The sequence below is a fragment of the Populus euphratica genome, unplaced genomic scaffold (assembly GCF_000495115.2).
Source record: "Populus euphratica unplaced genomic scaffold, PopEup_1.0 scaffold58.1, whole genome shotgun sequence".
NCBI classification, from domain to species: domain Eukaryota; kingdom Viridiplantae; phylum Streptophyta; class Magnoliopsida; order Malpighiales; family Salicaceae; genus Populus; species Populus euphratica.
In genome coordinates this window covers 1,593,262-1,613,185 of record NW_011499864.1, presented here as the reverse complement: position 1 = coordinate 1,613,185, position 19,924 = coordinate 1,593,262, and the positions used below count along the sequence as shown (strand labels likewise).

General features: G+C 33.1%; 2 protein-coding genes across 7 annotated transcripts; one reads left to right on the top strand and one right to left on the bottom strand.

Annotated features, from left to right (window-relative positions):
- Positions 1 to 8,905: 8,905 nt before the first annotated feature.
- Positions 8,906 to 18,105, top strand: EMB1974 (NHL domain-containing protein). Of its 6 annotated transcripts, none has more exons than XM_011026400.1 (16): positions 8,906 to 9,028; positions 9,447 to 9,578; positions 10,835 to 10,902; positions 11,182 to 11,278; positions 11,748 to 11,897; positions 12,373 to 12,473; positions 13,219 to 13,332; positions 13,912 to 14,135; positions 14,969 to 15,027; positions 15,113 to 15,298; positions 15,386 to 15,509; positions 15,745 to 15,791; positions 16,853 to 16,998; positions 17,135 to 17,299; positions 17,432 to 17,768; positions 17,821 to 18,105. In XM_011026400.1, exons 3-15 carry the CDS (start codon positions 10,864 to 10,866, stop codon positions 17,729 to 17,731), a joined length of 1,752 nt encoding a protein of 583 aa, XP_011024702.1. In that variant the 5' UTR covers positions 8,906 to 9,028; positions 9,447 to 9,578; positions 10,835 to 10,863; the 3' UTR covers positions 17,732 to 17,768; positions 17,821 to 18,105. The 6 variants fall into 6 exon arrangements, with proteins under 6 accessions (XP_011024702.1, XP_011024701.1, XP_011024705.1 ...); XM_011026399.1 differs by having other exon boundaries at positions 17,432 to 17,771; positions 17,824 to 18,105; XM_011026403.1 differs by having other exon boundaries at positions 10,839 to 10,902; positions 11,185 to 11,278; positions 17,432 to 18,105.
- Positions 18,106 to 18,707: 602 nt separating this feature from the next.
- On the bottom strand, positions 18,708 to 19,419 carry LOC105125788 (basic blue protein-like). Its single transcript, XM_011026396.1, has 2 exons — positions 19,150 to 19,419; positions 18,708 to 19,050 (listed from the first exon to the last, which is right to left on the bottom strand). The coding sequence occupies exons 1-2, from the start codon at positions 19,337 to 19,339 to the stop codon at positions 18,848 to 18,850; spliced, it is 393 nt and encodes a 130-aa protein (XP_011024698.1). The 5' UTR covers positions 19,340 to 19,419; the 3' UTR covers positions 18,708 to 18,847.
- Between the last annotated feature and the right edge of the window lie 505 nt (positions 19,420 to 19,924).

Sequence of the window (19,924 nt, the reverse complement as noted above, 5' to 3'; positions counted from 1 at the left end):
TTTCATTTATGTGATAGGCCTTCATTAAAAATAGACATTTACCACAAATTATAGGTATCTTATATTATTAGATACATTATTATAAAACATATTTTAGTTAAGGAGTTATTGATACTTCAAATGCAAAATGATGATATAAAACCATGATAAAAATGCACTTTTAATTACTAATTATTTACTACACCAAACTCTACATTGATATAATGTGCTTGGAAATATAAATGTAGTTTTCATGCTTTCATGACCATTTCACTACTTAATCTAAATACTAGTATTATCAAACCCGGTCTGATCTAGTAAGTTTTAAACTATATAAAAGTTAATTCATTTAAACCTTATTGAACTTATCTAAATGTATAATTTAACTTTTTTTTATATAAAAAAATCAAAATAAGGTTATTAATTTTTTTGCTTTTAAAAAAAAAAAAATGAAACCCTATTAAGGGTCATTCTTTTTTTTTAAAAAATGAAACCCTATTAAGGGTCATTCTACTCAATCTATAAAGTGATGACATGGGACTGTTAAACTTAATTACTTGGACCTGGTTAAAAAAAATTAATATTTATGTTTCTCATCAATATTTATGTTTTTGTGTGATAATTTTAATACTACTTATTTATCTCTTAATCTAATTTTCATGATAGGACTAAGCATGTTGAACATCTGTAATTGACTATCACTCTTTTCCTCATAAATTGGCCACTTTGGAAGCAGAACTGCCCAAATTAAACCAAACGCTACTAGATTTTAATAATGCATATCTTGCTCATTTAGATTAAACTTCCATTAATAATGATATTGAGTTAATGACAAGAAAAGACTTTTTTCTTAGTGAATTTAATCAATCATATTGAAGATTAGCTTGTCCCACGAGATTCTCTTCAAGGACAAGCAAACCTTACGTTGTGCACAAAGAGATAAGGCAGCTATAGGAATATACAAGCAAGGAAAGAAAACTCATACTTTATGGTTTTATTATTAGTCATATATATATATATATATGAGTGATTGTTGCCTATATTACAGGTAATTACAGAATTATAGGATTACAAGAATTCTTCTATTGCTGTGATCAATCATATAAATCTTACTGTGATATCTCTATTGCCAGCTGTGATTGATTGTTATCTTATCATCCCTTCTCAAGCTCAATGTGGTTGAGAGCCGATAAGGAGCTTGTCATGATTGGAAACAAACTTGTCCGAACAAAGTGGTTTAGTCAATATGTCTGCAAGTTGAGCAGTGCCAGCAATATGTTCAAGCATAAGGGCACCATTAGCAACATGTTCTCTGATGAAATAAACATCGATTTTAATATGTTTTGTGCGATGATGAAACACTGAATTCTTGGCCATAGTAATAGCACTGATATTGTCACAATACAACTTTAAAGATGGAAGATAATAGCTAATAGATTTTAATATATTCACGAACCATATAAGTTCAGCTATGATAGAAGCTAAAGCACAATATTCTGCTTTTGTCTAGAGTGAGATACTGTGGCCTGCTTTTTAGCACCTAATGATAGTAAGTTGGCACTTATATAGATGGAAAAACTAGAGCATTGATCATCCTTACACCTTGCCCAGTTAGCATCATAAAATCTATGAAGAGTAGTTAAGGGTATAAGAATAAAATGAAGACCAAGATCAAGAGTTCCTTTGAGATAACAAAAAATTCATTTAACAACAATGAGGTAAGGTTCTTGTTAGGCATACATGTATTGACAAACATGATGAAAGAGCATAAGAGATATCAGGGCGGGTAAGTGTGAGATATTGTAGGGATCCCACAAGTTGATAAAAAGGCATGAGATTAGATAACAAGGTGTCATTAATGGCTATTAAGCGGATGCCCAATACTATAGGAGTGGCAACTGATTTAACACCATTTAATCCAAACTTGTGTAAAAGTGATAGTAGATACCTTATTTGAGTAATGATGAGTGTTGTGTCTGTCTTGGTAATTTGTAGACTAAGAAAGTAGTGGACATCCCCAAGATCTTTGAGATAGAGATGACCTAGTAAGAAAAATACTATCAACATAGATCAGTAAGAGAATAACATCTGAACCTTGTTGATGTCAGAATAAAGACTGATCATAAGGACATCATGTGAAGCCCATGTGCTGTTGTTGGATTTCAGATACTAAGCATGCGGTGCTTGCTTTAAACCATAAAGAGCCTTATGAAGAATACAGACATGAGATCCTCAAAGTTCGATGGTTGAGCCAAATAGACACGTTCATATAAATCACAATGAAAAAATACATTGTTGACATCTAAATGCCGAATGAGTCGTCCGTGAGAAAGACAAATATTAAGAATCACTGAATAGTTTCTGGTTTGACAACAAGACTAAAAGTTTCATCATAATCCAATACTGGAAGTTAAGTAAAGCCTCTAGCCACAAGTTTGGCTTTATACCTGTCAATTGTGCCATCAGATTGTGTTTTAACTTTAAATATCCACTTATTGCTGACCAAATTCATATCTGATGTCTTGGGTACTAAGGTTCACGTGAGATTGCCATTTAAGGCATCCATTTCATCTTACATAACCTTCTTCTAATGAGGAAGTCGAAGAGCTTGACGATATGAAAAAGGCTATGAAGGCTATGCTATAAGATCAGCAAGAAAATACACAAGTATTAAATATCTAGTTGTGAAGAATATTTTTGGTTTAAGGTTGCTTATTTGAGCACGTGTAACCATGTGATGAATACATAATGGTAAAATGAGAGTTGATGACTCGGTTAGGGAAGAGGGCAAGACTGACTACAGGTGAATTGAGGGCTAAAACTTGGAGATTGATATGTTATAGGCTCTATAACAAACACTTTATTTGTTGATAAATTGATTGGTGGTTGAGGTAGTGTATGATTTTAAGAGACTTAGGAAGAGTTTATAGCTGAAATAATCTAGGATTGTTTAAATTTGAAATTTCAGCAATCTTGAAAGGAAAGTGCAGCTTCTTAAATTTACATGTCTTTAAATAAAAAAAACGACTAGAATGTGATTCAAGGCAACAATATCCCTTATGGTTGGTTGAGTAGCCAATAAAAACACAGTAGACTAATTTGTAGTCCAGCTTGGATCGACCAAAAGGTAACAATAAAGGGTAGCAAGAACAACCAAAAACCCGTAAGAAGTCAAGACTGGGTGAAGACCCGAACACAAGCTCATGAGGAGATTTATGCCTAACAACTGATGATAGAAAGCGATTGATAAGAAACACAGTAGTTTGAAATGCCGTTGTCCAATAATTAGTTGAAACAGATATATATGCCATTAGAGTTAGTCCTATGTCAATAACATGACAATGTCGTTGTTCAACAAGACCAATTTATTTTGGTGTCCTAGGATATGAGAGTCAATAAATTATACCATAAGCTAGAAAGTGATTCTACAGAACTATATTAATGAATTCACCATCACCATCACTTTGAACAATTTATTTTTACAAATATACTAAATTGATTTGTCATTTGTGTAATGAATGTAGAAAATATAACTGCAACATCAGATTTGCGAGCTATAGGAAATAACCATATTTAATGAGAATATTCATCAACAATAATCAAATAAAATCAAAAACTATCAAAAGGGAGGATTGATGCAGACCCCCAAACATCAATATGTAATGTATGCAAAAAAAAAAGTTGAATAAGATTGTCAAGAATAAAAGGGCAGCTTTGCAGACTTATCCAACATACAGCTCTCACAAAAATCAATTTTCCCATGCAATGATGGTAGGGATAATCTATTAATAACTTGAGAATAAGGATGGCCAAGGCATATATGCCACAGGCTGTCTGGAACTTTATTTGCTAAGAAACTGAAAGAATGATATGGAAATTATCGCAGATTGATGGGATGTAAACCATCTTCCATGGAACCTTTAAGAATCATTTGCTTTGTCTTCATGTCCTTGAGAAGGAATCCTTATGGATAAAAAAAAGTAACAATTATTATCTTATGTAAATTGAGATACAGATAACAATTTCTTTTTTATATTAAGAACAATCAGCATGTTATTAAGCTTAAGAGTAGTGGTAAGTAGAATAGGGTGTCATGTACCTATTATAGCGAGGCCATTACCATTTCCAACCATAACAGTATCAGTACTAGAGTAGGAATCAATACATTGCACCTCATTAGGATTTGATGTCATATGTTGGTTGGCACCAGTATTAGAATACCAACTATCCTCTGCGTTGTCTCTTACTTGAATGGTAGCAAAACTTTATACTGTGCAGCTTCATCATCTGAAGCAAAACAACCATTAGCTTTGTGATTTGGACCACTACAGCAAAAACAGGTGATAAGTCCTCATCCGCAACCAGAGCTGCGACCTGTATGAGTGAATGAAAACAGTCTTGTTCTAGAGGAATTGTCATCAGATCGTGTGTTGTAAGCATCTTTGTCATGTTCCTAAAATTACATTTTGGAATAACCACCAAGACGGTCATGCATATTAGAGCTTCCTTGAGGTTTTGTATGAGAATGGTTTCTGTTTATGTAAAAGCAACATTGGATGAAGTAGTTTTTGCATTATGAAGCCTAACTTCAAAATCATGTAGTTTACTAATCACGCCTTCAAGAGGTGGAAGCATATCACGAGTATTAAATGCTCCAATAATAGGATCAAACTCAGATCCTAGGCCACACAGAATGCAGACAATGAGATCATCGTCATCCATTGGTTTGCATACACCACGAAGTGACAAGGCTAGATATTTGGCCTTGTGCATATAGTCTTCCAAGAAATAAGAACCTTTGTTGAGAATCTGCATCTCTCCTTTAATTTGTTGTATACAGTCTCGGGTGTGACTTCCATAAAGAGTCTCCAAAAAATCCAAGCATTGTGACATGATTCACCATTGATGACTTGAGAAAAAAGACCATCTAACAAAAACCTATTGATCTATCCAATGATCAACTGATAAGTACACAAACAAGTTGCTGCTGTTGGATTTGGTTGCAAGGTGCCATCTATAGCAGCAATGGTTGAGTTAGGATAAGAAACATCATTGGTTACATAACCAAGAAGACCATGGTCTTCAAAATTAGTATGACTTGAGCTTTCCATTACAAATACTTATTGGAGGCAAGTTTGATGGAGATATTGGGTAAATGAGTTTTGGTTGATGAAAACTTAGGAGTAGAAGGCATGGGTAAAACGGAGGAGGTTGAGAAGTTCATTTCAAGCTCTGATACGATCTAGTAATATATAAGCAAAAAAAAAAAACTTACACACTGTGATTTTGTTACTAGTTGTGTGTGTATTAATTACATGAGTGATTATTATCTATATTATAGGTAATAAAATTATAAGATTACAAAAATCTTTTTATTGTTGTGATCATGAAAATCTGAATGTTATATTTCTATTGCTAGTTGTGATTAATTGTTATCTTATCAGCAACAGTGAATTAGAAGCTGGAAAGAAAAAACTGGAGTCCAAATACTGCCCTACGATATATGGCCCTCTATGCCTTGAATATGAAAACCTAAGCTTTAGGTTTAATGAAACTGGAGAGGATTTTAAATTTCCAGCTTGCATCCATATTGATGGAGTAATGGCAACCAGAAGGGAGAGGCAACAAAGGGTAAGGAAAGTACAGGAGCAGTTGTTGCCCTAGCTAGCTAGAGAGTAGAGAGGAGGATGATAGCTAACGATTTCAAACAATTTAGTAGTTTTTTTTTTAAAAAAAAAACATAACATAGCTGTTGAGACTAATTAGCAAATTAGCAAACTAGCATAACTTCATACATTTTAATTAATTGTGATATTTTTACGAGAAGTGATATTTAAAAAAGAAATTAAAAAAAAAAAAGCGCACACAATTGAGGCTACTTGAAAGTCATGTCAAAGCCTTTGCTGGAGCACAGCTTGCAAGTTTCAAACAAAATTTACTGCATTTAGTGTAGTTGTCTAATCAATAAAGGAGTGTGTATTATTAGATAAACACATCGATAAAGTGGAAGGAAACCCACAAAGGAACAAATATCACATAATGATTATGCTGGCTTCGTTCATAGTTACAGTGTAAATGCAGCATGATTGACCATCTTTATTGATGTATTGTGGTTAGGCTGTGTTTAAGAAAGCAGCATTGGTTACAGTGTAAATGCAGCATCTTTATTAATTTATTTTGGTTAGGCTGTGTTTAAGAAAGCAGCATCTTTTACGGCCCACAGACATGGATACATAGCCTGAATCTTCACCGGCGGAAGCTTTCACCTTATTCACGATGAGGCTTATTTTGGTGTGTTTTTAGAAAATAATTATTATTATGATATTAAACAGGCTTGAAGAACAATATCAAAGCTTTGTCCAGGAGATTTGTCTCTTGCAGTGGCGGAGCTAGGGCATTTAAGAAAAATGTGTTAATATTATTATTATTAAACTTTACACACTTGATAAATTGAATTAAAACTTAGCTTGTTGAGTTGAATTTTTTAAAAAATAAATAAAAATTAACCTGATTAAATCTATACAACTCAATAAATTAACTCGTAATTTAATTTATATGTTCAAAACCCAAGTTGACTTCTTTTTTATTTTATTTTTTTTAAATACTATTATGATAATTTGATTTATTTTTAGTTGATAAAAATAATGTTATGATAATTTGATTTATTTTTAGTTGATATCTTGTTATTTTGACTGATTAATGTCAACTAACTCAACTAATAATCGAGGTTGAAATTAATAACTTTGGTTAAAACTAAACTTATGATGTGATTGGTATGATATAATGTAATGTAATACAATATAATCAAATATACAATGTAATAAATAACTAATGTAACGTAATGCAATGAGATTATTTATTACATTTGTAAATATTTTAATGATATAATGGAGTATTTGAAAAAGTTTCATTTTAGTCCTTGTAGTTTAAAAAATATCTAGTTTTTATTTTTATTTATAAATTGGTCCTTGTAAGATTGTTTGGTTCTTACATCTTATTAAAATCACAATTTAATGCTTATAATGAATTTTTTAATATAACTTAGCCTTAAGGATGCCAATTTTACCTTGGATACCGAACTGGATAGTTAGTGAATTTTATGGATAATTTAAGTTCTAATCTTGGGTAAAACTTGAAAGGATAAAGTTAGTTTTTGAGTTTGATATCAACTATATTGATGTCTACGCTATAACGTAAATCAATTCAATTTTTTTAATAGAGAAAAGGACATTTAAGCAATAATAATATTTTTAAAGAAGTAAAACAAATTTGTTTCTCGAGTCATTAACTTGAATGCATGCGATAGTATCAAGTAATCCAATAATCTGATTTAAAAGGCAGGCAACGATAATAGATGAACCGCAAAAAATAAAAAATATTAATAGAGAAAAGGACACTTAAGCCGTAATAATATTTTTAAAGAAGTAAAAAAAATTTGTTTCTCGAGTCATTAACTTGATTGCATGCGATAGTATCAGGTAATCCAATAATCTGATTTAAAAGACAGGCAACAATAATAGATGAACCGCAAAAAATAAAAAAAACATTTGCAATAATTAGCTACAAAAAATGAACCATCAATATAATACCTGAGAGGAGAAAAAAAATTGTTGAAGACTTATCGTTACTCCACCGTGAATATTGCTCACCACCATAAAAAGTTCACCAAGATAATTCAAATTCCACAATAAAAGGCTACACGATAACACTGTAAGAAATCATATAAGTTGCTAGAGCAATGACTTGAAAAAGAAAAATGAAGAAAACATAATGAAGTGAGCATCTAATACTTATATTCAATCAATTGATTCTATTTAATTCAAGAATGAACTTTATTATTTAAAAAAAATAAAGAAAAACAAATAAAAAGACCTTAGAATAAAATAAAGGACATAAAAAGCAAATAAAAAAAACAAAGTCCAACTTCCAATGAAATAAACTTTGAAAGATGAAATTAAAAAAACATATGCTTAAATGATAAAAAAAATCCAATGAAAATCAAGGAAATCTCTCAAAACTAAGTCAATTTCTCAATCTTGAAATATGTGAGAACACACAAGTTTAACTAAGAAGCTTAAATTTTAATTAATTTAATATTAAAAGATGAATCTGTGAGAACACACAAGTTTAATTAAGAAGCTTAAATTTTAATCAATTTAATATTAAAAGATGAAATCAATAAAAAATATCAATATAAAAAATTTGCTAAAGAAAATAAAATACCAACAAAAAGAACAAAGATAGAATCTAATAGGTAAAAAAATAAATAAAATCATAAAAAAATTCAATTCTAAAAATATCTCCAATTACATAAATTGAAATTAAAAAAATAGAGACAAGTTTGAAAAATGAAAAAAAATGAAACAAAATTTTAATTTCTTGAATTATTTCAAATAAAATTGAATTTTTTTTTTAATTTCTTGAATTATTTCAAATAAAACAAATAATAATAAAAAGAATAGGGATTAAATTGAAAAAAAAAGAGAGAAGTTGAAGGGCTAATTTGAAAAATCAAAAGGCATCGTACCAAAATTGAGGATGAGAGAGAAGGAAAAAAAAAGAATCTATACCAAACCAAAGATTCGTTTGATGCACACGTCGTAAAGTCACGGAAATAGCACCAAGATATATATTAGATGCTGCCCTGAAATGATTTTTTAGCCACCAAAATTAGTCATATGTGCTATCCAAAAATAGCAAGACCAATAGCTGTCATATCCACGTCAACAAATTTTTTACCATGTATTTTTTTTTTAATTGTAATTGTAATATAGGCCAGCGCCCATTCCTGCTAGCCGCAGCTCTGCCCCTTCCCTATTCCATTAAAGAATGAATGGGAATGGCTATACCTGACCTAAAATTTAGTAATATCTTTAAAGTTTGAGACAATTACATTTATGCCACAGATTATATATAGAAAGGTTAGGGTTTCTCCTTCGCCTTTCTCACTCTTCAGCCGGCTGTCAGACTCTCTCTTACTCTGTCGTCTCGATTTTTGAATTCGAGTGGGAAAGTCCTTTGTAGAGGTACCAGAATTCCTTCCAGCCAGGTTGGAAACTAATCTCTTCTCATAGCTTTGTTTCTCTGCCCTTTTTGCATTTGTTTTTGTGTGCTTGCGATTGCCTATCTGACAATAAAATGAATTCTTATTTCAATTACCCAAAACGACGATGCGTTTTGCTCTTTATTTTCCTTCTCTAATTTGAAATTTTCATTCCCTAATTCCTCTGAACTTAGATTTGTGGTTTGTTTATGGAAACACTTTGTGGAATGTATTGTTAGATTCTTATACGGTGTCAATAGTGAAATGGGTATGCTAACTTGTTGTTTAGTGGATTGTGTAGAGGATATGTTCGATGAAATGCTTGTTAGAGTGGGTTTTTGATATCCATTGAACTTTGTTTCAGGTGATTGATATAAAAAAATAGTTTCTTGATAAGTGTTTCTTCCTCTGTTTTGATATCCAGTTTAAGGCTATTTGACGTGGCTGCTGGCGGAAAATCAATTTTCGAAGGCTTGAATCACAAATAAGCTAGCGAAGGAGCCCCGAGACTTTTTAACAAGTCCCGCTGCATCTCCTTCTCTTCTAGAATTCAACTGTGAGAATTCATACACGTATTCTATGAATTCTGTTAGTTGATTTGCTAATCTTTTATTGTTGCGTATTTAAATTTAAATTGGTAGTATCGTCATTCAACTTCTCCCATGTAACCTTCCTCTTTCTTCCTCTCCTTGAGACAATGTCAGGAGCTTTTTGAAGCCATGACTGTTATACATGACCAGGAATAATGGTTTGTTCATAATCAATGATAGCAGTTGCTCGTCTTCTTGTTTTTCTTTTAATCAGCCTTAGCTTCTGCTGATTGTGTTTCATCCATGCTTTGAATGTTTGCTATGCTTGTATTGTTCTTTTATAATAACGTGATATTATTGGTTAACTAATTAGTTAATAGAGTTAACTAAGTAATTAACAAAATAAAAAATAAAAATGGTAAAGATTTAGAAAGCATTTACCTGATGACATCACAAGTAGAATCAGCAGCAGCGGTAAATGCAGTGATGCACATTGAGACATGCCATCTTTCTTTGCTTGTTTCTTTTTATGGAGGTAGAAGATTTAAAATGTACCCAACATATAAAGTAGAGTAGCGAGGAGTACATGTGGAGTGAGGGATAGTAAAATCAAAACTTTAGTCCATTCTAGGAAGGCTTTAGGGATAAGCTAGATGATTCTTTTCCTAATCCTTTCTTGCAATTTTATTCAGGTTCCATTCATTCCTTTTTTTTTTCTCTACTTTAATTCCCAGTTCCATGAATCAAAGTGATCAGTGGTTCTGTATCAAAAAAAAGAAAAAAAAAGAGCCATAAGCAGACTTTTGTATTGGGTCAGGCTATGGGTACCCAAATGGATACCAAAACTGATTGGATCGAGTTTGGATATCCAAAACCCATACCTTTTGGGTTCTGGGTTGTGTATACATAGTGGTTTTGGGTTCAGGTATTGAAAGTTCCAAAACTTGACCCTTAGGTACCCAATGTCATCCCTAGGCATCTCTTTAAATCGAGGAGGATCAACGCTGCTCAAACAACCTTTCAATCAGTTTCAATATTTGAGGGACTGATATATACATTTTGATATACTAAAATGACTCATTTGTTATTACAACAAATCAAAAAAAAGCAAAGAACTTCAAGAAAACAAAAAAAGTCAAAGTGTGATTTCTATTCTGCCAGCCATCCATCCCAAACTGAACAAAACATAAAAAAATAAAATAAAAAACCTAAAAAAATCAACATAATTTTCCTAAACTTTTCGAGCTTTGAAGAAGTTGACTGATTGATTGGTCACTTGAAGTTAGCCAACCAGAAGCAGAAGCAGCAGTCATGGCATATGCTTCTCATCTAATTAAGCATTCAAAAAAGGTATTTATTCTTATCAGATCTCTTTATTATAATTTGCTTAATGTTTCATGTTTTATATTTTTAAATAATAATAGCAAATTGAATTTCTGGATTATTTTTTTGCGTAAAATTTATTTCATGCATCCTCCCTTTCTCTTAATTTTTTTTCGATTTTGAATTTAGGATTCAGTTTTTATTTTCTGTATTTATTTTGTGGAAACTCGAATTTTCCTTCTGATTTTTCTGTTTTTAATTAATTTATGATATATAATTTTTTACTTTTATTTTTTGTGGTTTCGGCAGCTACGAAATGTTTCCAGCTTAATGCGGCATGAGCATGCCGGATTGGTGCGTTGGTTATCAAATGATTTTCACCTCTCCAGTGGTAAAAGAAATGGTATGTAAATAATCTCTAGCATGAAATCATTTAAATCTGTTGGTGATGGTTGTGATCAAGTGTTTTTATTTAGTTGCTGATTTTGTTTGACTTCCAAGAGTTACTTGTGCACTTCAGATGCGTAATTTTTTTATATGAATAGATATTTATAGATTTTGATTTAATTTGTATGAAAATGTGAATGGCTGATGAGGTTTAGGAATAAAAAGATGACAAATGAGAAGTGCATGTGAAGGGATTTGGATTTGTCTTTTGTTGTTGCAGGGAGTATTTTTCAATGGATGTTAAGTGTGGTGTTGTTGGAGGTTTTGACTTCTTTAACCGTTTCCTCTTCTTTCTTCATTCCTTGTGATATATTCTTTTCATAGTTTGGTATAAAAAAACAAGTATATGTGGTGCATTTTTATACACAAGTGCTTTCAGAAGTAGATTGATTGTTAATTTACTTACTTCATGCTCTTTTTTGTAGTTATTGAGGAGTTAAATGTGCAAGAAAACATGAACTTTGACAATGGGATTTCTAGGCACAAATTGAAAACCACCTGGGCGAAACAAGCTGAAGTTATCAAAGAACCTTACATGTGCTCTCCTCTCCAGAACCTACTTCTTTATTTCCCAGGTTTAGCATTTCTTAGCATGGTTTCTGTTTCCTCAGCACAATCTCTAATTATGGTGTCCATTTATCTAATAACTCATGTACCCTTATATATATATATATATATATAATCAAAGTAGGAAAAGGTGAAAATCTATTAGATTTAAGACCCAAATAGCTAAGTGTGCCCCTTTGACCTTTTGAAATTAGTGATTAAATATTGAGGGCTAAGTGGAGTAATGCTTATGAGATTAGTGCTATAAGTTGGAAGACATGGAGTCTACTACATTCAGATGCAAGAAACATTTGACATGTTTAAATAACAGAAGGGATGTTTGTCATTTGCTCCATTAAACTTGTTCAAATCAAGAGGGTGCTAATTCTGAATAATAAGACAATTAAGATGATAATTTGTTGAGTTGTTTGCAAATTAAAAAGATCAAAGTGATTTTGTAAAATAAACTATTGTTTTCTAAAAATTGATGTTGTTTTTCTATAGGATGTGTTTCTGCGGATGAAAGTGGCAACCGCCTGTTCCTTTCTGACAGCAATCATCATCGCATTATTGTATCTGATGGCAATGGAAAGATTCTGGATTCGGTATGTAAAACTGTTACATCAAACGAGTTAAAAATAGATGCAGTGTGAAATAACCTAAGGGATCTTGAAATAGGTTAACCTGATATTTGATCCATTTCCCTTGTTTTCCTTTCTTGTGTTGTCTTACACTTATAAAATATATTCAATATGGATCTGAATCTAAAGCTTATAGCATGAATTTTCATTTAGTTCAAGTAAAAATAAATAGCAACAAATAGATCGTGAAATATTTTCGTGGTTATAAGACTTTGCTAAAGTACACATGGCAAGAATATCTTGTAAAAGATACACATGGCATAAATCTACTAGGAGGAAAACTGTAACTGGCAAAATGGAAGCTCTACAATGCTCGAGGTTTCCATTTTACATATTTTTATTGATTATTGATATTGATTGATTGACAAATCTGGTTGATTGAATAATGATATTCCACATGAATTTATTCACTGGTTGGAAATTATAATATTCATCAGCCATCCCCAAGGGTTTCCAAACCTGGCAATATATAACTCAACCCATTTCTGTGTCTGACATGCAAGTGATAATGTTTAATAGTTTCATCAGTAGATATTTGGGCATTGCAGAACTCAAAAGATATCACCTCAAGAGTTTTAGTGATTTTCTTGGACATCTTTCTCTAATGCACCATGTTATCCTTATTTTGTAGTTGCATTATGATTTGTAAAAAGCTCAAATGAATGTAAAGATAAAGCTTGAATTTAGACTTACATTTTTCATAAACCAGATTGGTTCTGGCCAAGGATTTGAGGATGGAGAATTTGAGTCTGCCAAGCTAGCACGTCCTGCAGCTTCCTTTTATGATGATGAGGAGGATTGCCTGTACATTGTAGATTCAGAAGTATGCACTCAGAAGCTTTTGAAACATGATTTATGCTATGGTGAAGTTTGATGTGCCCTTCAGGATAGGTGTTTAAATTAAATATTGAATTTCAATATCAACATGGTTTGAAAAGATAATAACTTCTCATTAAGGGTCCCTTTTATTTTGCGTAAAATATTTTTCAATGTTTGGCTTGAAAAATATATTCCTGTAAAATTTTTTCCATGTAAAATATTTGTTAGTGGTGGTGATGAGGTGGTCTTGGTAGTGGTGAAAGAGGATGTGGTGGTGGTGGTGGTGAGATTTAGATGATGGTTGAAATAATTGGATGATATTGTCAATGAGTTACTATTCGAAAATTATTTTACTGAATTTCATGAGCTAAAAATGCTTTCTAGCAAATGAACTAATGGACTAGTTTTTCTAAAAAATATTTTATGTGAACAAACTAGAAAATATTTTCTGGAAACAAACATGGGAAAATCTATTAAACATTTTCCTATAAAATATTTTATGCAAAATAAATGGACTCTAAATTTACTATTTTTAGATTTTTCACTTATTATTATTTAATTGAATTGGTTCTTATCTGTTAAGAACCATGCTATCAGGAGAGCTGATCTGGAGAGTCGGGTTTTAGAGACAGTTTATCCAAAAAGCTTCAGGAGGAAAAATAATAGTATTTGGACCTGGATTATGGATAAGCTGGGTTCTAGAATTAATGTTGATGCAAAATCTGAAGAATTTGATTCACAGCCTCTGGTGTTCCCTTGGCACCTGTTGAAGTCCGTGGATAATACTTTCTTAATCATCAGCCGTAGGTAAGGAAGGATGTTTGTCTTATGGTTACTTTTTCATAAAAGCAACAAATGCCTCTTTCAAATTTTTGCCTTCTTTTTCAGTTTATTTGCCCTGTCTGATTTAAATTTTGTTTTGCTTTTTTTTTCTTTCTGCAAGCTTTTCTTTGGAATGTGTCTCTGATATGTACTGGTAGTTCCTTGGAATATTCTTCTGTTTGCCCATGCAAAATTTTTCTTTCAGCCAAACATGTGAAACTAAGTGGTGAAGTTTTCTAATTAATTTGAGCAAAACAAGCAACGACCAATTAGAATGGAACCGTGTGATGCTTACAAACCATTATGGGGGAACATGCAAGGTGTCATGGTTAAGGAAAAACAGTCAAAAAGGTCCAAAAAGAAGTGAGAAACAAAGCAAACCCCTATTATTATAGATGTTTGCTTGGATCTCTCTCTGCACTATTCGGTTTCCCTTTTAGGGCTTTTGGAAGTTGCCTCACTTTCCTTCTTATTCCCTGCATTACCCAGATCAGAAGGGTGAGGGCAAAATATTTCTTCAAGTTGGAATCTTATTGTCTTCAAAAGCATGTCTAGTTATTGTACTCCGTCAATGCACTACATCAAACCAAATAACACATACTTCCATCCAAAACTTTAGTGCTTGATAGAAACTGATTTTAGAAGGTTGCAGGGTTCACCATTGCAGGGAACAATATTCACAACTTTATAAGTTGGTTCTATCTGTTTGATTTTTTTCTTAAATAGAAATATGAAGCTTTACTTTTTGTTGGATGATCATTTTGATTCTGTTTAAGTAAACTGTACAGTCTATCATGAAGTTTTGTTTGTATTTTCAGCTTTGAAACTCTGTGGGTCATAGATTTAGTGTCAGGAGAGATGAAAGAATGCATCAAAGGTTTGTTGTTTTTCTAGAGTTTTTTTATTTTTTCATAATACTCTAATGTTCATGTCTAATATTTGCTTATCAAAATTCTGTAAAGGATTTCCCAACATTTTGGAGACTTGTGGACAGTTGATCACAGGGAAAGTATCCCTTTTGAAACAGCTGCCAATTGATTACTTGAAACAGCAGACTGATGTCAACTGTTCACTGAAGGAATTTCCATATGCTACTCTCATATCAAACTTAACAACCTTTCAGAATGACATTGTCTTGTGTGACACAGGTAGAGCAAATTCTGTATTTTCTTCATCTTGATGTTCATCTGCTGTGGTTTTGGTTTATTACTTATTTCTCTCTTAATCTCTTGAAGTTGCACATAGGGTTCTTAAAATAAGTAGAGAATCCGGTGCCTGTTCGAACTTCCAGTTATCAAATTTTGGGATTCTTGGATTACCTTTCTGGCTATCATTCCCTGTGGAGAGAGTATATTCTGTGTGAGTATGAGTACTGTATTCTGCAAGGTAGCTTCTTTCTGAATTCAAATCGAACTCTTCTTAAAAAATGGTGACTTCACTTGCCTTAAGACAGTGAGTTCGCTGAAGAGAATTTCCTTTCAATTTTTTATGCTGTGATATTTGTTCCTTTTTGGCTTACATGCCAGTTGCATGTAGACCTGTTTCACCCCACTGATATTGTCCCCCTCTTTTGCCCATGTTTTTGGCTGATTAGTGCTGGAGCTTCAGCCGATCATATTGAGCACGTCAGCTTGTTACCAGGTATTTGCTGTTTAGTTTGATTAATTTCTGTGTTAATGATGTGAAATAATCTTTTGCACCATTAATCACTATCATAAAACATATCCACCTCAATATCAAGAGATTTTAGATCTTTCAATACCATTTCCATCTGTGCTATTTTAGGTCTTCCTCTTCCTGTCTTCCCTCCTGTCAAACCATCACTTATCCAAACCAAGGGTCCTCTGTTGGCCTAGCCATCTTAATTTCCCTTTTATCATCCATCTCCAATGTGCACTGTGAGGATCTTTTGCCTGATATGTTCATTTATAATCGTATCTTGGGTTAATAAAGTTTTTCGTGACTAAAATTTAGTTGGAGTATCTAATGCCCTAGGTTTCATTTTGCTTCCGTGCATGCTACATCTCCTTCAGGAATTTGGTTTTGAATAAAAGTTCTCAAATGATGTGGCATCTTGGCTTTCCATGTCATACGTCAACACTAAAAATACTTAACTTGAACTTAACACTAAAAATACAAATGATAGTTGAACTGGTTGTACATTTTTCTAATGAAATGCATTCCACATAATATAACCACAGCTGCTCTGTGGATGACGTGCACACTTTGACACAACCTTGATTTTACTTGAAAATCAAATGAATTTCTGCTTGCAGGGTTCAGGTTTCAATTTTCAGCCACTGACTTACCATGATCTTGGTGAAACAAAGATGTAGGCAGTTTGATTTTTGTTTCAGCATACTTCTGCACTCCTGAAAAATGAAACATGTCTTTGCTTGCTTTGAAATCCAAAGAAGCTGAGCCACTTTTGTGTTTGCCATTCCACAAATATTTCAATCACAAGAAGACTTGTTCTATTTTTTCTTTTGTTTTTCCAGACTGCACCTAGTGCTCGAAAAAACTATGCTGTGTTTAGGCAGCTATCTTGTTCTCATGCAAACATATAAAGATTGGAAAACCCTGCAGGCAGGCTGCTTGCATGCGAGCTATACCGATTTACATCCCTGGTTGTTGCCTTAATATATTCATGCCACAAACCACGAAATAATCTGTCATGGCTTGTTTTCTGGTTTATGTAACAGGAAGGGTTGACATAAGGTTAAATATAGACATCCCTATGGATACCGAGCTTGTTGAACCATTACAAGAAGGATGTATATGGCGCCAGGCAAGAGGGTCTGCTACAGTCATCTTAGGAGCAGAAGATGTGGTGGGATCCTCAGAGAAGGTTCCTAGTTGCAGAGCGTTTTTTTTTTTTTTGTTTTCTTCTTCTCGCCTTACCTTCCATATCATGCTTTTGCTTTTGATCCTTTGGCACAGTAGTCCTCTCCTTCCAGTCCCTGAGTACTTTTTGGTGTATTCAGGCTGGTGTTTCCCAACAGTGGTACGATGAATTGGATAATCTGGCATTTTCAACTCCTGGATTAGAGATGGCTACTGAAGAGGATAGTGCAACCTCTGATGTCAATTACCAGGATGAGAGACTTCATATTGATTGCGCTATCAACACTAGTCCCGGGACAAGTGAGGTATATTTGGTTTGTCCTTTGCTTGATCGCTTGCTTTTGACATGTCCTTCATTCTATTTTTTTTAATTTTTTTGTGTGCTGATTTATCGTTTCAAATTAGCACTAATATCTTTATTTTATCTGCAATAACAGCTTATTATACATGCGGCACTGTATCTAAAACTAAGAAGGCATCTTGATCTGGAAGAGGGTGGACAGCAGAAACACGCGGAGAGGATAGCTGATATTTTGAACCCTGGAAGAGTTGGAGGACTGGAAAAAGATTCATGCATTCAGCTCTTGTTAAAATCGAACTGTAATTTGAGAGACCTCATCTTTGTGAAACCCTTGCATTTGAGGATAAATTTGGATACCCTGGATCACCCAAAAGCTGATAATTTAAAAGATATCATCTTAACAGACTCTGCCATTGAAGTCAATGTATCTCTCTAGGCATGATTGCTGCTGTGAAAACACGAATATCCTGGTCACAAATTTTTGAAGGTTCGACTTTCGTCACTCAAAAGCTTGCGTTCATGCATACAGCAAGACTCTCCTGAGGGCAAGAGGAAAAAATAAATTAACACTCAGCAGGGATCCTCCATTGCAGGGCATGTCCTTGTGTCGTGTTTTTGTCATAAATCCAAATGTGAAAGGAAAATCAATAGATAGGAATTCAAAGTTCATTCTGATTGTTGTACTGAGAAGAACAGATCATAAATAGAAAGAAAAAGAAAGAGAGATGGGATTTGGTGAACACTTGTTGAATTGAAATCGTTTCTGGTCACACCCTAATGTTTCATATGGAATGTTAATGTCGATTCGTTGAGGTTGATGCAGCTTGGTTTGACGTTGTGATATGAGAGGGTTGAAAACTACCGTTACGAGTTGACCAGGAACCCTCTACCAAACTCACTAGTGGAGTTTACTAGGCTACTTGGAGCTCGACCATGGTAGCAAAATTGAGGATGTGAAATAATTGGACAGTTTTTGTATGAAGAGATTTGTGATTGAGAATTGAGATTGGAAAACTAGCAAAAGCTTTTGATCACGCAGGCTAATTATCCAGATCAAGATCAACAAGCTTTTATCTTATTAATCATTGTAATAAAACCAGGATCGGCTTACCAGGTTAACTCGAAACCTAACCGATGTTGAACCTAAACTGATCTGGCTAGAAGAAAAAAATTGGTTGGTCTGTTAAAAAACCTCGATCAAAATCTAACCTTCATGTTGAATTTTTCTTTAAAATAATAAATATGACGTGGTTTTATCCTCTCCGACACAGGCCAGGTTCTACAAGTAAGATATTTATCAATTTCTTTCAACATTGCTGCAACCTGCAAATTACTGTTACCATTCAAAACATGCTTCCGTGTAGTAATGGTGGTATTATATGTTATGTTCCCTTCTGATCCGACTACAATTGTTCATCAAAGTATCTTCACATCATAAAGTCACAACTCAATTCACCTCAAATTACACGTTCAAGATTCAGATGAAGAACAGGGGGCGCTGCAATGGGCTGAAGCACCATAATATTTTTATTCATCAACATTCAATTTCTGTCTAGGCGGAAGCATTGACTGCAATTTTCAACCCCCAGTCACAGTGACTGGGGATACTGCATATAAAATAGTTTTGTCCCTCCTGCAGCTTGATTGTATCGTTTCCACTTGTGTACGTGTTAGAGCTCTGAGAGACTGTGCAGCCATCGTAGCCATCGACATCTACAGTGGCCACATCATGCAATGAAGGATCGTAGTTGAAAACTGTTCATCAAGAAAACACAGCACTGAAGTTAATATAGTTACCATAACAATTATAGAAGACAAATAATTATAATTATGTGGTGGTTCTCAGCATTTTACTCAGGCTGTCGCCGGCCTTGAACTTTTTCCCATCTGTCCAACTCTGGATGTTGAAAGTCCAGCCTGAGGTGTCACCGACGGTGAAAGTAGCTGCCTTGGCGATGGCGATCTTGAATTGGAGTGATAGAATGACAAGAAGAGTACTAACCAGAACTACGTAGATCGCACTGCATCTTCCCTGACGACCCATTTCAGCAATTACCAAGAATTAATTGATTCTTGAAAGAGAACGAGGTGAATCCTGAAGTGCATGCTTGAGTTATTTTTATAGAGAGTTCTGTCCTATAAAGGACAGGAACAGTTGATTATGTTATGTTTTAAAAAACAAATTCAATCGGATTCGTTACGTTTTTTTAAAAAAAATATTTTATTAAAAAATATATTAAAATAATATTTTTTAGTTCATAAAAATTATTTTTAATTTTAGTACAAAGATAGTTATTTTTAATTTGGTTCAGTTTTTATCGGAAAAAACAACCAAACCAAAATTAAAAAAAAATAACTAAAACTGATTCAAACCAACCGGTTTCGGTTCTATTTTGTTTTGTTTTTTAAGAAAAAATTGTTTCAAACATGTTTGGCTTAGTTTTTTTTATTTAACTTGATTTTTTTAGTTTTGTCTCGGTTTTTTTATTTGGCTCGGTTTTTTCTGATTTGACTCGTGTTTTTTAGTTTGGGTTTGGTTCAGTTTGATTTTTTTTATTTCAGACTTATAAAACTAAAATCAAACCGAACCAGTCAGTTTTTTCAAAATTCTAATCAATTTAATCGGGTT